At 47.4% G+C, this 21,231-nt stretch overlaps 1 protein-coding gene across 1 annotated transcript; it reads right to left on the bottom strand.

Annotated features, from left to right (window-relative positions):
• Positions 1-505: 505 nt before the first annotated feature.
• On the bottom strand, positions 506-18,823 carry LOC146073932 (uncharacterized). The gene is made up of 3 exons (XM_083181517.1): positions 18,677-18,823; positions 5,479-5,600; positions 506-1,272 (listed from the first exon to the last, which is right to left on the bottom strand). Exons 1-3 carry the CDS (start codon positions 18,689-18,691, stop codon positions 699-701), a joined length of 711 nt encoding a protein of 236 aa, XP_083037643.1. The 5' UTR covers positions 18,692-18,823; the 3' UTR covers positions 506-698.
• Between the last annotated feature and the right edge of the window lie 2,408 nt (positions 18,824-21,231).

The raw sequence follows: 21,231 nt of genomic DNA, 5'->3' as shown, positions 1-21,231 counted from the left end.
CCCCTCTCCACCCCCTGTACAGAGTGTACAAAATTCACGCCGTATTCGGACGTGCGTGGCGTTCGCACATGCGCAGATACGCCTCTGCACATGCGCAAACACCAAACATCGGCCATCTGACCGTACGCGGACAGAACCGCACCAACCAGAATAAGGCCCTTGGTGTGGTTCCCCTATTTGAATTTTGAACTGTGCACTTATCCGATTTGGCCTGATTCTGAAGGTTCAGGCCAAATCTAATGTGTTTGACATACCCTGCCCACTCCGATCCAGTCCCTGTGCGCATCGGAGGTCGGATGGGCTGCACATTAAATTTATCGGATCGGACCCATCAGTGGCACATCGCAGATGCTGTTTAGCATCCACGATATGCTGGGCCCGATCCTAGGTGCGTGTGTGCCAGCAATGAAGCACCGTTGTGCAAAATAGAGGACTCGTATCAAAAATCTCCCAAGTATTTTAGTTTCAAAAAGTGTTGCACAATGACAGCAAACCACAGCAAGCATGATGATAGAAACTTTTAATTTTTTTTTTTTTAATAGTTTAACAGAAGTTTTTGTTTTTCAATAGATTACAGAAATTTTAATAATAAAATCAACCTGGATTTGACTTGCAAATGATTGCTAACTCTCCATACATGTGCAGGACATCTCACAGGTAATTACATAAGGCCTGTGACACCTGTAGCTGTTCTTATGCTATTTATAGACAAAACAGTTTTGATTCTTTGTGACTTTATTATTGTGTTTTTCAAAGCATTTCATGCAGTTAGTTTTGCTGCAGCGAAACAAAGGCATGCGGAAATCAAGCTGCGTAAAAGAATCCCAAATGGCGTTTTTGTCTTTGTCAAGTTTGTAGATAAATCCAAAAACAAACGCTTTATTATTAATATCTCCAAACAAATGAAAGTCCCTTATAATGTTATTAGACACATGAAGATTGGCACAGGTCCCTGTACAAGGGGAATAGAGAGAGTAGAATATCACACACCCTGCGCCCGTGCTCAAGAGAGATGTCACCGGTACGGGGTTGTTGTCCTCAGAAGTTAATAAGCGTAACTCTGCGTGCCTCATAGGGGTATTCTTGAGACGCTTGAAAGAAGCTATGACCAGGTTACTTCCTATGTATATTTTATAACCTTGAACATCGTTGACGATCTGGTTTGCTTTGGCAACATCTTTTTCCAGTGCGGCCTCTATGTCCTTTTGACTGAGCTCCTGGCATTGGTTTGCTGAGAACTTGACCACATATGCATGTTGTCGACTGATTTTCCTGGTTTTGGAAATGAGCACAGTATAAAAGAAGAGTCCAAGACCTGTATTCAGTATTTAGATATGACAACTGTATCTTAAACATGATTCCTGTATCATTATGCATTAAGCTAAAAGTGACTCTGCAATGTCAATAAGAAAAGGGGTGTACACAGGGTTGAATTTGGACACGTTTTCAATTCTATTTTGCTTCTAGAAGCAAAATCGAAAATCGAATCTAAATCGAACAGTGCTAACTGCCTCCGATCTAGATTCGATCCTGATGCGTGGCCCCACGACCCTGGGATCGAAAGCAGAAATAGGCTTGCCTGGCAGTTACTTGCTGCTCTATGCAGCATCCCCCCCTCCCTCCCCCAGCACGCCATCCTCCGACCGCCATCCTTCCCTCCTGTTCGGCAGCATCCCCCCCTCCCTCCCGCAGCACGCCATCCTCCGACCGCCATCCTTCCCTCCTGTTCGGCAGCATCCCCCCCTCCCTCCCCCAGCACACCATCCTCCGACCGCCATCCTTCCCTCCTGTTCGGCAGCATCCCCCCCTCCCTCCCCCAGCACGCCATCCTCCGACCGCCATCCTTCCCTCCTGTTCGGCAGCATCCCCCCCTCCCTCCCCCAGCACGCCATCCTCCGACCGCCATCCTTCCCTCCTGTTCGCTTCCGGCAGCCTGCAGGGTCCCGGCGGCCATTAATGTCCAATCTGTATCAATGGCCGCTGGGACTGAACCATGTGTTCGCCCTATTCTTAACATTTATCAATACAGGGGTATCCAACATTTGAGGCGTTTGCACATGTAACAAACGGTCATTATATACTTTATTGCGGAATTGTGCCAAGTCGTAGACAGGCGATGTATAGTTACCTCTTTTGGTACTTGTGTAATATCTGGGCGCCCGATTTTTTCAATGCATCGCATTGCATGCAATATAGTGGCATACAATGCAATGCGATTTTTCATTGTAAAGACCCGATTTTTAATTGTATAGTCACCCATGGGTGATTTCATACCCCCACTATCCAACTACGCACGGAGTTGATTTTATATAGTGTGGCGAGCGCAGCGACCACCGAGCCCGAAGCGTGGCGAGCGCAGTGAGCCCCGTGAGGGGACACAAAATACATGTAAAGTGCCATCGCATGCCATATATAGCGGCATGCGATGGCATGCGATTGGATGTGATTTTTGCAGTTTTTAACCATTTTTTTTTACAAAATCGCATATGTTTTTTAACAGAAAAGCATCCAAATGCATTGAAATTAGTATCAAACATGTTCAATGGCCCCCAAATGTCATTTTTGAGGCTGTACCACCCCCACTATCAACGCAAACCCGAAGCGCAGCGAGCCCGCGAGGGGCGGCGGTACGCGTCCAACGACCTTTTCATACCCCCACTATCCACGTCAGCGTGGAGTTGAGAATAGAAAGTGTGGCGAGCGGACGCGGACACCTGTGAAGCCCGCGAGGTGACGCGTATACTTTGCCACGCTTCGGGCTCGGTGGCTCGCTGCGCTCGCCACACTTTCTATTCTCAAATCCACGCTGACATGGATAGTGGGGGTATGAAAAGGTCGTAGGTCGCGTACCGCCGCCCCTCGCGGGCTCGCTGCGCTTCGGGTTTGCGTTGATAGTGGGGGTGGTACAGCCTCAAAAATGACATTTGGGGGCCATTGAACATGTTTGATACTAATTTCAATGCATTTGGATGCTTTTCTGTTAAAAAACGCATGCAATCGCATGCGATGCGATTTTTTCCTGTGCGATGGCCATCGTGGGAGCCGTGATAATCCACAAGTACCGAGAATTCTTTTAGTATGTTTATAGTATATGTACTGTCATTATAAATTTTATATATTTAAGTTTAGGTGGCAGCCTTATTGATTTTCTATATTATTGTAAAAATAAAATATTTGCAATTTAATATTATTTGAAAAAGTCTCTATATGTTTTTATTCGTGTGTGCGTATCCATCCATGGTGGCTCTAAAATACATTCAATTAGTGCAGTACCTATACCTTTTGGTTGTTTGCAATTGTTTCCATTTATCTCATGGGCCTCATAAATTGCCTGTACTCGTAACCCTTTCCAGTAGCTAACGCATATAGGGGGGTACTCAACTAGTGAATGAGGATTTGTCTTATTCAATTGGAATGCCTATTGTTCCACTAGGTGGAAAATTCGGCAGTGCCAAACAATGCGTTGAGCAGTGAATTAGCTGCCAATTCACTTTTTGGTGAAATAGCCACCATTTGTTATGCCTATTTATATATAAATACATTCAGGAACCCTAGAAATAATATATTTTTTACGGAAAAAATAAACAAAAGTTTACTAAATGCAAACTTAATTTTTACGAATAATTGCAGTGGCGGCTCCTGACTTTAGACTTAAGGGGGGTTTCAATTTCCTGGGTGCTGCTCATTGCAAACAGTCATTAATTATTTGCAGGTTATTAGTTTGATTTGCGCTGTACATGTGTTTGTATGCAATTACTGTAAATAAATGATGTACTCATATGCACATAAACACAGGTACAGAGCAAAATACACCTGTGTAGGGGGAAGCACCGGAGCCCTGGTGCTGTCTGTCTGTGTCTCTGGTGTTGGGATTTTGACTGGAGGGGCTGCAGCCCTATAGCAGGAGCCTCCTCTGAATAATTGCATTAACATTACAGAAATAGTTTATAAAACAAACAGTCCCGTGAGCATCGAATCGGACCTCTAGATTGCAAGTGCTGCATGTAGGATCATCAGCATTTGCTGGGATCGCATGCAATAGATCGCATGTGATCCTGACACCTTGGGAGGTCTCGGGTGGCTGAAATGGGAATCTGTTTGCCATACATTACCATACCTCCCAACTGTCCCCAGGGCCGGCAACAGAAATCTTGGGGCCCTGTACAATAATATTTCTGGGGCCACCCACCTAATCCCAAATCCACACAACGCTCTTCTGCATGAGCCTTATTTAATCTTTCACTGCTCCAGAGCCTGCTTTCATGTGCACACTTCTCTCGTTCTAAGACCTGCTTCCTGCTGGCTCCCGGCTGCTGTTGGCCTGTCACTTTCACAAAAGATCGCTGAGCACTACGAGCAGGCAGGGCTGGTCATTTGCAGAGTGCAGGACAGACGACATGCGCAGGCACAGTAAAAGTTCAGGGGCCAGAGACTGAGGCCACAGCGGCAGGTACAGCTGTGGCCCCAGGCCATGTGCACACACAGAGTAGACGGCTCTGAGCGCCGAACGGAACACAGTAGACCGCAGTGGCACACAGTGAGTCAGTCAGACTCAGCCACACACAGATGGGGCCCTTCAGATCACTGGGGCCCGTCACACTTGTCCCCCTTGACCCCCCCTGTCGCCGGCCCTGACTGTCCCGCTTACCGCAGGAACGTCCCGATATTCGGGGACGTTCCCGCGTCCCGCCTGGGGCCGCCATTGTCCCGGGGGGGACAGTTGGGAGCCCCCCCAGCCTGCCAAGAATAGACGCTGTGCGCATGCGCACAGCGTCTATTCAGCGCCGTCGAGCGACGAAAATGGGGGCGTGGCCCGGAGGACGTGTCATTCCACGAGAACACACCCCTTTTCTTGAGGCCGCGCCCCCTTTTTGGGAGTGTCCCGACCTCCCAACTACAGAAGTTGGGAGGTATGCTTTACTGCGTGAAGACAGAGTAGTATATAACCACCTTTAGGGTGCACCATGTACTCCTCTTCAAGGGCATAACTACCATAGGTGCAGGGGGTGCAGCTGCTATGGAGCCCAGAGCAGAGAGGGGCCACCTTCCCTGTCACAGTTACATGTGTTATATATAGGGGTGTAGCTACCATAGGTGCAGGGAGTGCAGCTGCTATGGGGCCCAGAGCTGAGAGGGGCCACCTTCCCTGTCACAGTTACATGTATTATATATAGGGGTGTAGCTACCATAGGTGCAGGGAATGTAGCTGCTATGGGGCCCAGAGCTGAAAGGGGCCCACTTTGCCTGTCAAAGTATCATATCCTGTATACATTTTTCAGCATTAGGTGATAAATATGGGCCCTTACAAACTTTTGCTATGGGGCCCACATGTATCTAGTTACGCCACTGCTCCTCTTCTTCCAATTCCTGACCCCTTGACATGAGATCATGATGTCACATGTTTGGGGCGGGCCTGCACAGTGTGGAAATATTGCCCTATCACAGCACTGCTGTGGCAAAAGGAAAAAGGGTGCTTACTTGGTTATAGTGTTTTCGATGTGATCTGTCACCCTTTTTATCTGGTCCGGCTCAAGGCAGTTCCCTGTCAACATCAAAGTCCAAACAAAGAGTGTAACATATAAGGCGGATCTCTTCTGCACCTGCAATGATATCAGAAATAATGGCCACTTCAGTTAACACAAGCTTGTTTAAAATCTCAAGAATACTAGTAGTCTAATCAGTAGCGGATCTGTTTTGGAGGGGGGGGGGGGGCAGCCGCAATGTGTCCTGCCCCCCCCCCCCCCCCCCTGCTGCAATTATTTTGTATTACAGATAGAGAGCAGGGGTGTGGTTGGCTGACGAGGAGGTGCGGAGGAATGTGATTGCTGGACTGGGACACCAGCAAGCCTGCCCGGGAAGCAGTCTGGTATTTTCACCTACCCCAGCCTTTTTTTGAACTGTTTGTTTCAGCAGTTCAAACCTATATGGTAAACGCACACTTTGCACTTTATTCTGCCTGTGGGAGATTTGAAGAAACTTTTTTATGGAAGATGTATTCATTTTTAATGAATTTTACATAGTTACTTAGTAGGTAAGGCTGAAAAAAGACTTGCGTTCATCTAGTTCAACCTGGTATAGATATCCATAATTGTGTTATTAAATTGAATTACACTATGTTATTTTGTTTTCTCTCCTGTCAATCTTCCCTGCGTAACTGAATCCGTTGCTGAACGGTTGAAAAGGGTACAGAAGCTTTTCCGATCTGAAAAGATCTGAATGGAGAGTTAGAAGTATTCATTGATATTATCATTCCTAGCACTGGTGAAGGGCTTATTCACTTTTTTTGCTCACTTCACTCATTTTAGGTGGATAGTGACACTGGAAGGTTGACACCAGTTTTACATTGTTTTGTGTGTCTATGTCGACAAGTGTCGACAGGGACCTTCAGTGTAACGTGTAAGCTCGCTTCACTCTGCACACTTTCCCGTTCTCCATAGCAGTTGACATGGATCAAAGTATGGACAAAGTCTGTTAAAAGAAAAAAATTGTGAAATATTCATGTCGACCTTTGACCATGTCAACCTAGTGCATGTTGAAGTTTTGACTGTTGACCTAGACACTGTTGACCACCGGAACCAGAGAGCAGGTAATAGGCACCAAGAGGGTTATTCTGGTTCACTCTCAGAGGCAAATTCCTTCTTAGATGGACAGAACCGATGTGTTCCTTCTAGGAACCAAACGGGGCAAGGCGCTGGAGGAGCGGACCGGGCACGCCAACGTCACAATTGAGGGCGTGCCCGGGCCGCAGCGTCACAATTGGGGGCGTGCCCGGGCCTCCGCGTCACAATTGGGGGCGTGCCCGGGCCGCCGCGTCACAATTGGGGGCGTGCCCGGCCTCCACGTCACAATTGGGGGCGTGCCCGGGCCGCCGCGTCACTGAAGGGGGCGCGCCCGGGCCGCCGCGACACTGAAGGGGGCGTGCCCGGGCCGCCGCGACACTGAAGGGGGTGTGCCCGGCCGTAACTAAGTCCCCGAGCTGCCGGGAAAGCGCCGTGCACCGCAATCTATGGCGGCGCTGGGCTTCACCGGTGCACTCCGGCGGGCAGGTAACTTGTTCAATTTGAAGTAAAATTCGAAATTTACTTCAAAGTGAGATCTATATTGCAGTGTAAAAAATAAAGCAGTCAGTATTTTCCCTGCACAGAAACAAAATAACTCACCCAAATCTAATTCTCTCTACGCATGTTACATCTGCCCCCCTGCAGTGCAGCATGGTTTTGTCCATTTAAGAAGGAATTTGCCTCTGAGAGTGAACCAGAATAACCCCCCAAGTAACACAACCGTAATATACACTATTATTCAACATACACATCTTATTGAATATGAAGCATAATGAAATAAAATACATTTTTAAAGATTAAAAAAAAAAAAAACGGAGAACAGTCAAAAGATGGCTTCTTGGGGTGCAGCTTAGACATTTATTTATGTATTTACAGTTTCTTATATAGCGCAGCATATTCTGAACTACACTAATAAACTCTGCGTAGGCTCATACACAAGTGATCAGCAAAACCATACCCCCCAACTGTCCCATACTTCAGAATGCTGGCATCAGTATTCTGGTCACTAGCATCTTGACCATCGGTCACTCCTATGTATCCCCCTACACCCTATCTGTCCAATCTCTGGTGTGAATGGCACCTGATCACCAGGGATGGATATGGAATCCAAAACATGCAAGAAATGACTCCAGGGAAATCCAAAGCCAAAGTGAGGTCCAACTATGGTAGTTGCTAAATCCAAGTGTGCTAAAGGACCTTTCATGCCCAGGGGGAGAAGCAGTGGCGTATCTATAAATGTTGCTCCTCCCTGCCAAAAAGTTTGTGGCTCCCCCCAGCATTTTATATATATATATATATATATATATATATATATATATATATATATATATATATATATATATATATATATATATATATATATATATATATATATATATATATAGACATTGGATGGGCTCTGCACACACTAAATTAACTGATAATAAATAGTGGAGATTTGGTTCATGAATTGATCAATGCATTTAAGCCTGCAGCCCCCGTCAAGGGACCCCACTGTTCTGCAGGTCCTACCACTATCGCTGAAAATGGCTGCAATACACATAGCTATCACATCAATGTTTGATACCAGGCATGCTATCAGGTCTGAAGCTCACAGCAGACTTTGCTTTTATAGGTGAGCAGCTACCAACACACCTGTCACTAATCATCTAGGGAAATGGCTAACATAAGCTATGGAATCTTAGTTAAAAACAGGGTGCATGAGAGAATGTGACCACAATAAGACTAATTAAAAAATTAATCTAATAAACAATATATACACTTAACATCGGCACTCACCTTTCCTAGTTTTGGGGTGCCCTATGGCTTGTGACCACATTGTTTAAACAGACATTGGATGGGCTCTGCACACACTAAATTAACTGATAATAAATAGTGGTCACAAGCCATAGGGCACCCCAAAACTAGGAAAGGTGAGTGCCGATGTTAAGTGTATATATTGTTTATTAGATTAATTTTTTAATTAGTCTTATTGTGGTCACATTCTCTCATGCACCCTGTTTTTAACTAAGATTCCATAGCTTATGTTAGCCATTTCCCTAGATGATTAGTGACAGGTATGTTGGTAGCTGCTCACCTATAAAAGCAAAGTCTGCTGTGAGCTTCAGACCTGATAGCATGCCTGGTATCAAACATTGATGTGATAGCTATGTGTATTGCAGCCATTTTCAGCGATAGTGGTAGGACCTGCAGAACAGTGGGGTCCCTTGACGGGGGCTGCAGGCTTAAATGCATTGATCAATTCATGAACCAAATCTCCACTATTTATTATCAGTTAATTTAGTGTGTGCAGAGCCCATCCAATGTCTGTTTAAACAATGTGGTCACAAGCCATAGGGCACCCCAAAACTAGGAAAGGTGAGTGCCGATGTTAAGTGTATATATATATATATATATAGGAGAAAAGGGTATAGAGAGCGCTTTTACCACCACATAAAGTTTCCACCAATTACAGTTAAACACAATACAGTACAATGTATAATCATAAAACCAGTGTGTTTTATTGTAGTATTCGAGAGTTCACATCTGGAAATAATATCCTTTTCGGAATATCAATAACCCGACGCGTTTCGTCTTAACAAAGACTTCATCAGGGGTTTAAACATAATATAGTGTCCCAACGTATATATTAGTGTTTTTGTTCATTCGATGGTAATACTATGATTATCTCTCCCTTAGTAGGGCAAATTCCTTAATATCAAATAATACCCACATGGGGTCACGAGGAGCGTGGTAAATCAACAACCTTTGTAGGCGACTTCTTGAGATACAGGGGTGCTGAATATTTCAGTTAAAAGGGTCAATAGGCCCATTAAAACGAAGGGGGGATTTGTAGATAAAGTCTGCGCAGTGTGGTTGGCCTGATTATGCCGTTCAGGTCTTCTGTATCTAATGCTCCACTGTGGAATGGATACAGTGCGTACAGATGACAGCAATAAATGGTTCGATTTCACAGTACTGATCTCTGTGGAATGGACTGGCTAGCACTGTCAGCAGAGATCAGTACTGTGAAATCGAACCATTTATTGCTGTCATCTGTACGCACTGTATCCATTCCACAGTGGAGCATTAGATACAGAAGACCTGAACGGCATAATCAGGCCAACCACACTGCGCAGACTTTATCTACAAATCCCCCCTTCGTTTTAATGGGCCTATTGACCCTTTTAACTGAAATATTCAGCACCCCTGTATCTCAAGAAGTCGCCTACAAAGGTTGTTGATTTACCACGCTCCTCGTGACCCCATGTGGGTATTATTTGATATTAAGGAATTTGCCCTACTAAGGGAGAGATAATCATAGTATTACCATCGAATGAACAAAAACACTAATATATACGTTGGGACACTATATTATGTTTAAACCCCTGATGAAGTCTTTGTTAAGACGAAACGCGTCGGGTTATTGATATTCCGAAAAGGATATTATTTCCAGATGTGAACTCTCGAATACTACAATAAAACACACTGGTTTTATGATTATACATTGTACTGTATTGTGTTTAACTGTAATTGGTGGAAACTTTATGTGGTGGTAAAAGCGCTCTCTATACCCTTTTCTCCTATCTCTATTGTCACCTCCCACTAACAGGGGAGGTTCTAGAGTAGCTGCTTACACACTAAGGGCGCACCTGGGGTCATTCTTTCGATATATATATATATATATATATATATATATATATATATATATATATATATATATGGTACTTATGTAGTATCTGGGCTGCCGATTTTGTGATTGCATGCCTTACCTTAAGGCATACAATCAGATGCGATGCGATGCGATGCGATTCGATGCGATTTTGCATAGGATTCAATGTTAAGAAGGTCCTGTTCATTTCCCCACTATCCAAGTGGGCAAAGAGTTGATTTTATATAGCGTGGCGAGCGCAGCGAGCCACCAAGCCCGAAGCGTGGCGAGCGAAGCGAGCCCCGCGAGGGGACGCATATTTCTTAAAAAGTATTCTGTGTCCCCTCGCGGGGCTCGCTGCGCTCGCCACGCTTCGGGCTCGGTGGCTCGCTACGCTCGCCACAGGTTTATATCCAACTCCATGCCCACTTGGATAGTGGGGAAAGGAAAAGGACCCCTTTTTCCCATTGAATTCTATGTTAAAATGGACTCAGACCATTTTAACATTGAATCCTATGGAAAAACCTTGACCATCGCATCGCATACGATTTGGTCGCATGCGATGCGATACGATGCGATCCGATCCGATTTCTAAATCGGCAGCCCAGATACTACATAAGTACCATATATATATATATATATATATATATATATATATATATATCTCCTATATATTTGGCTACATCTGTCACTCAAAGTGTGTGTCTGTGTCTATAACGCTCTGTTCCTGGACTTTCCTCTTAATGTGTGATTGCCTTCATCTGTGCTGAACACCTTTCTGAGAAATTAACCTGTTTAAAACAGGTGATGGCAATCATACATTAAGGGGAAGTCTAGAAACAGAGCATTGTGTCCCTCCTGGAGAGGGTCATGTTGGGAGGTATGTGACAGAGAACCAGCCCAGTGAGCCCACAGACAGTGCCAGACACCCACTGCCTTCCCATGTTGCCCAGCACTGCTACTCCACAGCCACCAGGTGAGTGCCCCCCCTCCCGCGATTTGCGGCAAAACCTCCCCCCCCCCCGCGCGCCCCCCCCTCCCGCGATTCGCGACAAAAACACCCGCTCCCCCGCGACCCCCCCTACCGCGATTTGCAGCAAAAACACCCCCGCGACCCCCCCTCCCGCGATTCGCTGCAAAAAGAACCCCCCCACGACCCCTCCCGCAATTCGCGGCATAACCACCACCCCGCGACCCCCCCCTCCCGCGAATCGCGGCAAACCCTCCCCCGTGACACCCCCCCCCCCCCGATTCGCGGAAAAAACACCCCCCTGCGACCTCCTTCCCGCGATTCGCGGCAAAAAGAACCCCCCCGCGACCCCCCTTGCACGATTGGCGGAACCCCCCCTGCGACCCCCCTCCCGCGATTCGCGGCACACCCCCCCCCCCGCAATTCGCAGCAGCCCCAGGATTAAATGGCACATGCAAAACACTGACATGGCTATGGTCGACAATGAAAAAGGTTGACAAGATTTATTTTTCACTTTTTCAATGTTTTCATATTCATTCTCATGTGTCGACATGGACACCAATGAAGTGGCACACTTATGTCAACATTTACATGTGTTGACCTTTCTGTGTTGATTTTTTTCTTGTGGCGATTCGCGTCACACCCCCCGCAACCCCCCTCCGGCGATTTGCGGCACCCCCCCGCGACCCCCCCCCCTCCCGCAATTCGCGGCAACCCCCCACCGGAACCCCCATGAACCCCGCTCTCCCGCGATTCGCGGCACCCACCCCCCGCAACCCCCCCCCTCCCGCAAATCGCGGCACCCCCCGCAATTCGCGGCAGCCCCAGGATTAAATGGCACATGCAAAACACTGGCACGGCTATGGTCGACAATGAAAAAGGTTGACATGAGTTTTTGAAGATTTATTTCATTTTTTGAATGTTTTCATATTAATTGTCATGTGTCAACATGGACACCAATGAAGTGGCACACTTATGTCAACATTTACATGTGTTGACCTTTCTGTGTTGATTTTTTCTTGTGGCGATTCGCGTCACACCCCCCCGCAACCACCCCTCCCGCGATTCGCGGCACCCCCCGTGACCCCCCACCTCCCGCAATTCGCGGCAACCCCCCACCGGAACCCCTGTGAACCCCGCCCTCCCGCGATTCGCGGCACCCAACCCCGCGACCCCCTCCCGCAATTCGCGGCACCCCCCGTGATTCGCGGCAGCTCCAGAATTAAATTGCACATGGAAAACACTGACATGGCTATGGTCGACAATGAAAAAGGTTGACATGAGTTTTTGAAGTTTTTTTTTTCATTTTTTGAATATTTTCATATTCATTCTCATGTGTCGACATGGACACCAATGAAGTGCCACACTTATGTCAACATTTACATGTGTTGACCTTTCTGTGTTGATTTTTTCTTGTGGCGATTTGCGTCACACCCCCCCCCCCCCCCACAACCCCCACTCCCGCGATTCACGGCACGCACACACACACACACACCTCCCCCGCGATTCTCGGCACCCCACCCCGTGACCCCCCCTCCCGTGATTCACGGCACACCCCCGCGACCCCCCCTCCCATGATTCGCCGCAACCCCCGCCCCGTAACCCCCCCTCCCGCGATTCGCGGCACCCACCCCCGCGACCCCCCCTCCCGCAATTCGCGGCACCCCCCCACGATTCGCGGCAGCTCCAGAATTAAATTGCACATGGAAAACACTGACATGGCTATGGTCGACACTGAAAAAGGTTGACATGAGTTTTTTCATTTTTTTTTTCATTTTTTGAATGTTTTCATATTCATTCTCATGTGTCGACATGGACACCAATTAAGTGCCACACTTATGTCAACATTTACATGTGTTGACCTTTCTGTGTTGATTTTTTCTTGTGGCGATTCGCGTCACCCCCCCCCGCAACCCCCACTCCCGCGATTCACGGCACACACACACCCCCCCGCGATTCTCGGCACCCCACCCCGTGACCCCCCCTCCCGTGATTCACGGCACACCCCCGCGACCCCCCCTACCATGATTCGCCGCAACCCCCCCCCCCACAACCCCCCCTCCTGCAATTCGCGGCACCCCCCGCGACCCCCCCTCCTGCAATTCGCGGCACCCTCCGCGACCCCCCCTCCCGCGATTCGCGGACACCTAAGTTGCAATACAGGGCATCTTTCATACAATTCTAACCAGATTTCTCATATACAAACGTTCACAAATTAAGGGGGCGCAGCCCCTTACGACGGTGTGAAGAGCGCCCGTAGGGCGCGATGAATCACCTAGTATATATATATATACTAAACATCGGCACTCACCTTTCCTAGTTTTGGGGTGCCCTATGGCTTGTGACCACATTGTTTAAACAGACATTGTAGAAGCTCTGCACACACTAAATTAACTGATAATAAATAGTGGAGATTTGGTTCATGAATTGATCAATGCATTTAAGCCTGCAGCCCCCTTCACGGGACCCCACTTTAGCCCCATCAGGCTTAAATGCATTGATGAATTCATGAACCAAATCTACACTATTTATTATCAGTTAATTTAGTGTGTGCAGAGCTTCTACAATGTCTATATATATATATATATATATATATATATATATATATATATATATATATATATATATATATATATATATATACCAAAACAGCACCCCTTTGGTTGCGCTAGTACTAGAACTAATGGGTCGCTGTTAACACTTGATCCCCTACTAGTGGGATCCCTTCTCCTTAAATCACCCCAGTAGTGTTAAATGGCGCCCCTGTTCAAATTACTTAATGATAATTCAGTCTTCCCTCATACAAGTAAAAATCTATTTCTTCCATAAAACATTCTCATAAAGTCTCATAAAGAGACTTCATCAGGAGTGAAATGTACATATACACGAAACGCGTTGGGTATACATTCTTCATCTAAAGAATCAAGAGAATCACTCCTATGATTATGAAGTACGGTGAAATGTAAAATTTTAGTCTGTATGTTTTAAGGAAGAAAATTTATTTTTACTTGTATAAGGAAAGACCAAATTATCATTAAGTAATTTGAACAGGGGCGCCATTTAACACTACTGGGGTGATATATATATATATATATATATATATATATATGACACACTCCCATACCCACACATGTGTCATTAGTACACTACTGAGCTAATGAGCTATTGCAGTGTACCCCTATACCCAGCTGCAAACTTCCATCCAAGTAGGTCCATAGCGCAGTCTTTAACCCCCCCATTTCCACTTTTATACACAAACCCCCTCCCCAAGTCACCTCCCAGTACATACTACACACTGCATTATACACAGGCCCCCTCCCCCATGCCACCGCCCTGGACAGACTTCATTATACACAGCCCCCCCATGTTACCCCCTAGAAAACACTTAATTATACACAGGCCCCCTCCCCCATGCCACCCCCAGGACACATTTCGGTACTCTTTACCTAGCACGGCGCCCACGATGTCCATCGCGGTCATCGGGGGTAAAAAATCGCGGCCATCGCATGCACTAAAAAACCGGGTGCGACGCGATGCCCACGATTTCCCATAGGGATCAATGTTAAAAGTGTGATTGGACGCGATTTTACTGTTCAATGCCTCAATGCCCGCGATTTTTCCATAGAAAACAATGTTAAATGGGCCACAGAGCCCTAATAGTCCCCCTGAAGTGTGAAATGGCCCCCACAATTGTTAACGCCACCCCACGATCAACGTGAACCTGAAGCGTGGCGAGCGGCGGCGGTACGCGTCCTCCGACCTTTTCATACCCCCACTATCCATGTCGGTGTGGAGTTGAGAATAGAATAGTGTGGCGAGCGCAGCGAGCCACCGAGCCCGAAGCGTGGCGAGCGCAGCGTGCCCCGCGAGGGGACGCGGATACCTTCACAGGTAAACGCGTCCCTTCACGGGCTTCACAGGTATCCGCGTCCCCTCACGGGGCTCGCTCGCCACGCTTCGGGCTCGGTGGCTCGCTGCGCTCGCCACACTATTCTATTCTCAACTCCACACCGACGTGGATAGTGGGGGTATGAAAAGGTCGGAGGACGCGTACCGCCGCCGCTCGCCACGCTTCAGGTTCACGTTGATCATGGGGTGGCGTTAACAATTGTGGGGGCCATTTCACACTTCAGGGGGACTATTAGGGCTCTGTGGCCCATTTAACATTGTTTCCTATGGAAAAATCGCGGGCATTGAGGCATTGAACAGTAAAATCGCGTCCAATCACACTTTTAACATTGTTCCCTATGGGAAATCGCGGGCATCGCGTCGCACCCGTTTTTTAGTGCATTTGATGGCCGCGATGCCCGCGATGGGCGCCGTGCTAGGTAAAGAGTACCCACATTTCATTATACACAGCCTCCTTCCCCCATGTTACCCCAGGATACACTGCATTATACACAGCCCCCCTCCCCCTTGCTATCGCCATGACACATTGCAATATACACAGCCCCCCTCCCCCCATGTTAACCCCCCCCCCCCCCAGGACACACTGCTCCCCTCCCCCATTTCACCCCCAGTACACACTTCATTATACACAGCCCCCCTCCCCCATGTCACCCCCCAGTAAGTGTAGCCCCCACCTGACTTCTGTGTTTCTTCCTCTGCAGAGCACTGCAGACTGGGCCGTGTGGTGAGGCAGCCGCAGCAGCACAGTCAGGCAGACGAGGAGCAGGAAGTGGAGGCTGGGCTGAGCCCACTCTCAGCCTGGTGGGTGTGGCCAGCCCGTGTGTGAAGAGATGGAAGCTGCAGTTTGGGAGCAGGGGAGGCTCTATCTGAACGCTGCCTGATCGGAGCTGTGCTCCAATCGTGGCAGCAGTGAATCCACAGAGTAAAGCTGGCCATACATCTACCGATCGATTGTCAGATTGGGCTGGTTGGAACAAAAACCTGGTAATATCGGAATGGCTACTGTCATTTGCTCTCATCCATTACCAGGTTTTTGTTCCAACCAGCCCAATCTGACAATCAATCATTAGATGTATGGCTGGCTTAAGGGGTGCTCCAGCAGCCGTACTGGCAGGGTAGGCTGCTGGATGAGGCTACACTGGCAGGGATGCTTTTCTGTAGGAAGAAGATCCTGCCTGCAGCAGAATTAATAGGGCCCTGTGTCCAGCCAGCTTGTCAGTTCACCGGGCACTGGCGCCCACCACAAACCCTGCTGGCACTTGCTCCCCCAAGCTGCCGCAGGGTCTGCCACATGGAAGCTACGCCACTGGGGAGGAGCAATGCAATCTATAATTGCTCAGAACCAGGGCTGACACTAGGAATTTTGGGTTCCGGTACTGATTACCAGTCGGGCCCCTCAACACACACCCCCCCCCCCCCCACCCCTTCACTTACCACCCAACTGTTGCTCCCTCATCCCCTCCTGCTCAACGCAGCAGGTGCCGAAGCACAGGCTTCCTCAATGCAGGATGCCTGCAGCCAATTTTAATGCAGCATCGGCTGGTGAGCCAATCAGAGCTCGTGTACCAGCAGCTGCACTGATTGGCTAACGGTACACGAGCTCAGATTGTTTTAAAAGCCAGTGCAGCATTTTAATTGGCTGCCGGCATCCTGCATTGAAGAAGCCTGTGCTTTGTTCAGCACAGCGCAGGCAATCAGGGGGGGGGTTGGTTGCGGTGGGCAAAATGAGTTGCACGGGCCCATCCAGAGGCTGTCCCAGCTGTACCCACAGCACCTACCTATGGGCAGCCCTTGTGTAGGGTGCATAAGTCTTGAACTGTGGGAGCTACAAGTGAAAGGTGCGTGGATAATATGGCACAAATTGCTTTACTTAAGATGCATACACAATGTACAATTTTTTTTACCATTTTCGTTCATTTCGTCCATTCTGAATGAAAATTGGTAAAAATATCATTCAGTGTGTTTGCGATGAACGACGAATGGTGATGCGCATACCCGCCAGTTGTTCATCGAGGTTGTTTGTCAACTGTATATGCAGCTCCATTTGGATATCTTTCAAAAAAAGCCTATAAACTGTAGCTAGATCTTTCGTCTTTCGTCTGTCGTCACTATGTTTCGTCAACATCGTTCGTCAAGGACACTGGGTTCAAGGGAAATGTCTTTCAACGAAATTGTTAAAAAAAATTGTACAGTGTGTATGCACCTTTAGACAGTAAGTGAATATAGGGGATGGGGGATGGGGGGGGTGGTGGGGCTGGGATGTTCTCACAATTCATTTTTCATGTACTCTCAAAGCTGTGCGCTGCTACACTTGTTTTCTCTGTATTTTTCTCTACGGGACTAACTACCCCTATTAACAAGCAGCTGCAGGAAATTGCACTCTAGGTGAGCGCCCCCCAGCTCTGTCCCTCAGGGCCAGTTCTAAATAATTTTTTTACGTTCTCACAAGGGTCTGGAAGGAATCCCTGATTGGACGCTTTGGGGTTAGTAAACAAATATGGGTACTTGTTTCCTAGCACGGCCACAATCGCGGGCATCGTGTACCTTTAAGTTAAGGTACACGATGCCCGCGATGGACCCGATTTCCTTTGAAATCAGGTCCATTTTGCCGGCAAAGGAAAAATCGCGGGCATCGCGACGGTCCCGACGCAAAACGACCGACGCGATGCCCCCGATTTTGCCATAGGCTTCAATGTTGAAATATTTTTTAACATTGAAATCGGGAGCATCGTGTCGGTCTTGTGCCATTATAATGGCACAAGATGAGATGGACTTGATTAAGTCCATCTCACATAGTAAAAAATGTGAAATGGGCCAATATGACCCATTTCACATTATATATGGCCCCGTCGTCACCCCACAATTAACGTGAACCCGAAGCGTGGCGAGCGCAGCGATCCCGCGAGGGGCGGCGGTGCGTGTCCTCCGACCTTTTCATTCCCCTACTATCCACATCGGCGTGGAGTTGAGAATATAAAGTGTGGCGAGCGCAGCGAGCCACCGAGTCCGAAGCGTGGCGAGCGCAGCGAGCCCCGCAAGGGGACGCGTATACCTGTGAAGTTATACGAGTCCGCTCGCCTCGCTACACTCGCCTCGCTGCGCTCGCCACACTTTATATTCTCAACTTCACGCCAACGTGGATAGTAGGGGAATGAAAAGGTCGGAGGACGTGCACCGCCACCCCTCGCGGGCTCGCTGCGCTCGCCACGCTTTGGGTTGGCGTCAATCGTGGGGTGGGGTTTACGGTGTAAAATTGGGGGTCTAGGGAATATTTTACATTGAATCCAAAGTAAAATCGGGTCCCAGGGACCCTATTCACATTTGATTCAATTAAAAAATCGGGTCGGTCGCGTCGGTCGCATCGCATGCGACCAAATCGCATGCGATGCGACCGACGCGATTTTTCCGACACGACCACCCCGATGGAAATCGGGGTGGCCGTGCTAGGAAACAAGTATCCAAATATGTAATATAAAAGCTACATAGAAGCAGACTAACTGCTCTTTAATCCAACACTAAATAGATTGCACCTCTGCAACTATGTACCGCATCATTAATGCTATACTGTATAACAACAATTCTATTGGTGTTTATAATAAAACGTACCTGAAACGTCATCATGAACGAATGTGATCTGATCCTCACACTGGAATGGTTGTGGCTGCAGTGAACATTTCCTAGTCTGAAAGTAACAGCTTTTATACGCCACAACACACCAGTGGAATGTAGTGGTATTGACACAGCTTGTTCATTGACATCATATTGAAATCTCCTGTTACTGGAAATTCCACCGAAATTCAGGAGAATTGTGTACTCAGTTACACAAAATCAATGAAGTGGAGACTTGTTTACACATAGATATTGATAGTTTCTGTATAGCGCAGAGAACTAGGTAGTAACAAACCGACAAAGAGGAGGAGGACCCTGCTCACGAGTTTACAATCTATAGGGATAATAGGAGGGATACACCAGGATAGGATTCCATAAAATGGCAGTCCCACCAGATTGCAAGACAGTCCTGATGGGATGCAATTAGATATGACTTTCTAAGGAGGTTATGTGGGGGTTCTGGAATATGATGAGCTTGCCTGAAGAAGTGAGTTTTCAGGGAACGCTTTCACTGATTCTCCCATGCATGACTGTGCGGCTCTGCGCAGCGTGTTGTGTAAGAGGTCGCACTGCCCGCCCTCCATGGCTCAGCCCCTTCCTTCTGCACCGCCTGCACTCCAAGCTGTCAGCCACATGCTGCTCAGCTCCACGGCCACACTGTCAGCCCTCCCTACTGTCAACCACACCACCAGTCCTTTTCATGGACAGCCATTCCCCAGCAGGCACTGCCCGCTCGCTCACCTGCCCAGCTCCCGGCCACACTCGCCCAAGTAAGTGAATATGCGAGGCGGCCAGGGCATTTATTTAATTAGGGAAGCCAATCCCGGGATCCCAGGATTGAGCATTTGAGCATTTGGCTTCCCTAATTGTAGTGGTGAGAGTGTTTTCTTAGGAAGACCGGTAAGGAGGCCATTGCAATAGTCAATGCGTGATATAATGAGTGCATGGATTGTGTAAGGTACGGACGAATTTTGGATATGTTTTTTTATATGCATGTAACATAATTTAGAGACAGATTGAATGTGAGGAATGAAGGACAGTTCAGAGTCGAGGGTGACCCCTAGGCAGCGAGCTTGTGGAGTAGGATTAATTGTTGTGTTCTCAACAGTGATAGAGATATCAGGTTGGTAACTACTCTTAGAGGAAATTCCTTACTCGCTGAAAGTGGCTAAATAGCCAAATTTCAGTTTGCAAGGTCCCCGGCGCTATATATATGGTTAATAATAGTTAGAACCACACCATGGTGTTTAGTTCAATAATTGTCAGCTGCTTTTTCTCAAGACGGATGAGAAAGTCTCCACGTGATTCAGGAGACGAAACGCGTTGACGTCATCAGAAAGGGACGTACTTGGGCTACACGCTGCCGCTCACGAGTTTGCTGTGCATCCCCCAGCTCTCGTCTATCCCGCAGGGCTCACGCCCAGACACCACCTCCAGCGTCTGCACTATTTGGACGCTCCTGCTGTCCGAGGAGATAGCGCTGGCTGTCGGCGCATTGAAGCGCCCTACACAGGACCTATTCCAGCCGCCCCCTCTAACAGGAGCAACCAGCGGACGATTCTGTACTAAGGGGTGAGATAAATCCACTATTTCAAATAACACCTGCATTATCTGTGCTGCTTGGCTAAAAATCTTTGGATGTGTGTGACTTACATGCTAAATTGACTGCCTATTCAGCTCACTATTTCTTCATACTACTAACAATAACTGCCTATGGACATTAATCTACTAACCAACCACTAACAAAATATATGGATACTAACAGATGTCGTTCTAAAATTATCTGAAGCACATTCTAAAGCGGAGCTGCCAACTATACGTCCAGCCCCCTTGTTAACTCCTTGATTATATGGTATATATACTCCTATAGCCCAGTATATTTTATATATTGTCTATATATATATATTTTTTTCTTTATTTTTGTTTATTTTTATATGTGTAATTTTTTCATGTATTGTATATTGTAAGCTTTTTATCATACATTTTTATTATATAAAAATTTATACTGTACAAGCGGTGTGTCCTTCATTCATTTATCTGCACAACTGTCTCGCAATTTGAGTGTTATTCTTTATAATTAGATTGTCAGCAGCGCAATAACACACCAACTCTATTGGTCCATTTTGGTAACTACTCTTGGCTGGTGGGAATATAATTAGATCTGTTTTGGAAATGCTGAGTTTGAGGTGGCGAGAAGACATCCAAGATGAAACGGCAGAAAGACATTCAGAGACACGGAGCAATACTGATGGTGACAGTTCCAGGGAGGATAGATAGATTTGAGTATCATCAGCGTACAGGTGATACTGAAATCCAAAAGAGTTGGTTATGCTGCTTTCAGACCGCATAACTGGCTTTGACACTGTATTTGAAAACGTTTCCAAAAACGGGTCTGCCAGATAAAACCCCTTTCACACCGCAGCTCTTAAACGGTATATTACCGTTTAAGTGCCGATTTTTTGACACTGGCAGACCCGTTTTTGGAAACTTTCCAAATACAGGGTCAAAGCCAGTGCAGCCTTCAGCCCTCCCCTCCCCTCCGTGCAGCTCCC

The sequence above is a fragment of the Crinia signifera genome, chromosome 4 (genome assembly GCF_055691185.1).
Source record: "Crinia signifera chromosome 4, ASM5569118v1, whole genome shotgun sequence".
Taxonomy (NCBI): domain Eukaryota; kingdom Metazoa; phylum Chordata; class Amphibia; order Anura; family Myobatrachidae; genus Crinia; species Crinia signifera.
Note: the sequence above shows the minus strand (reverse complement) of the source record. Positions and strands in the feature narration are given on the sequence as shown.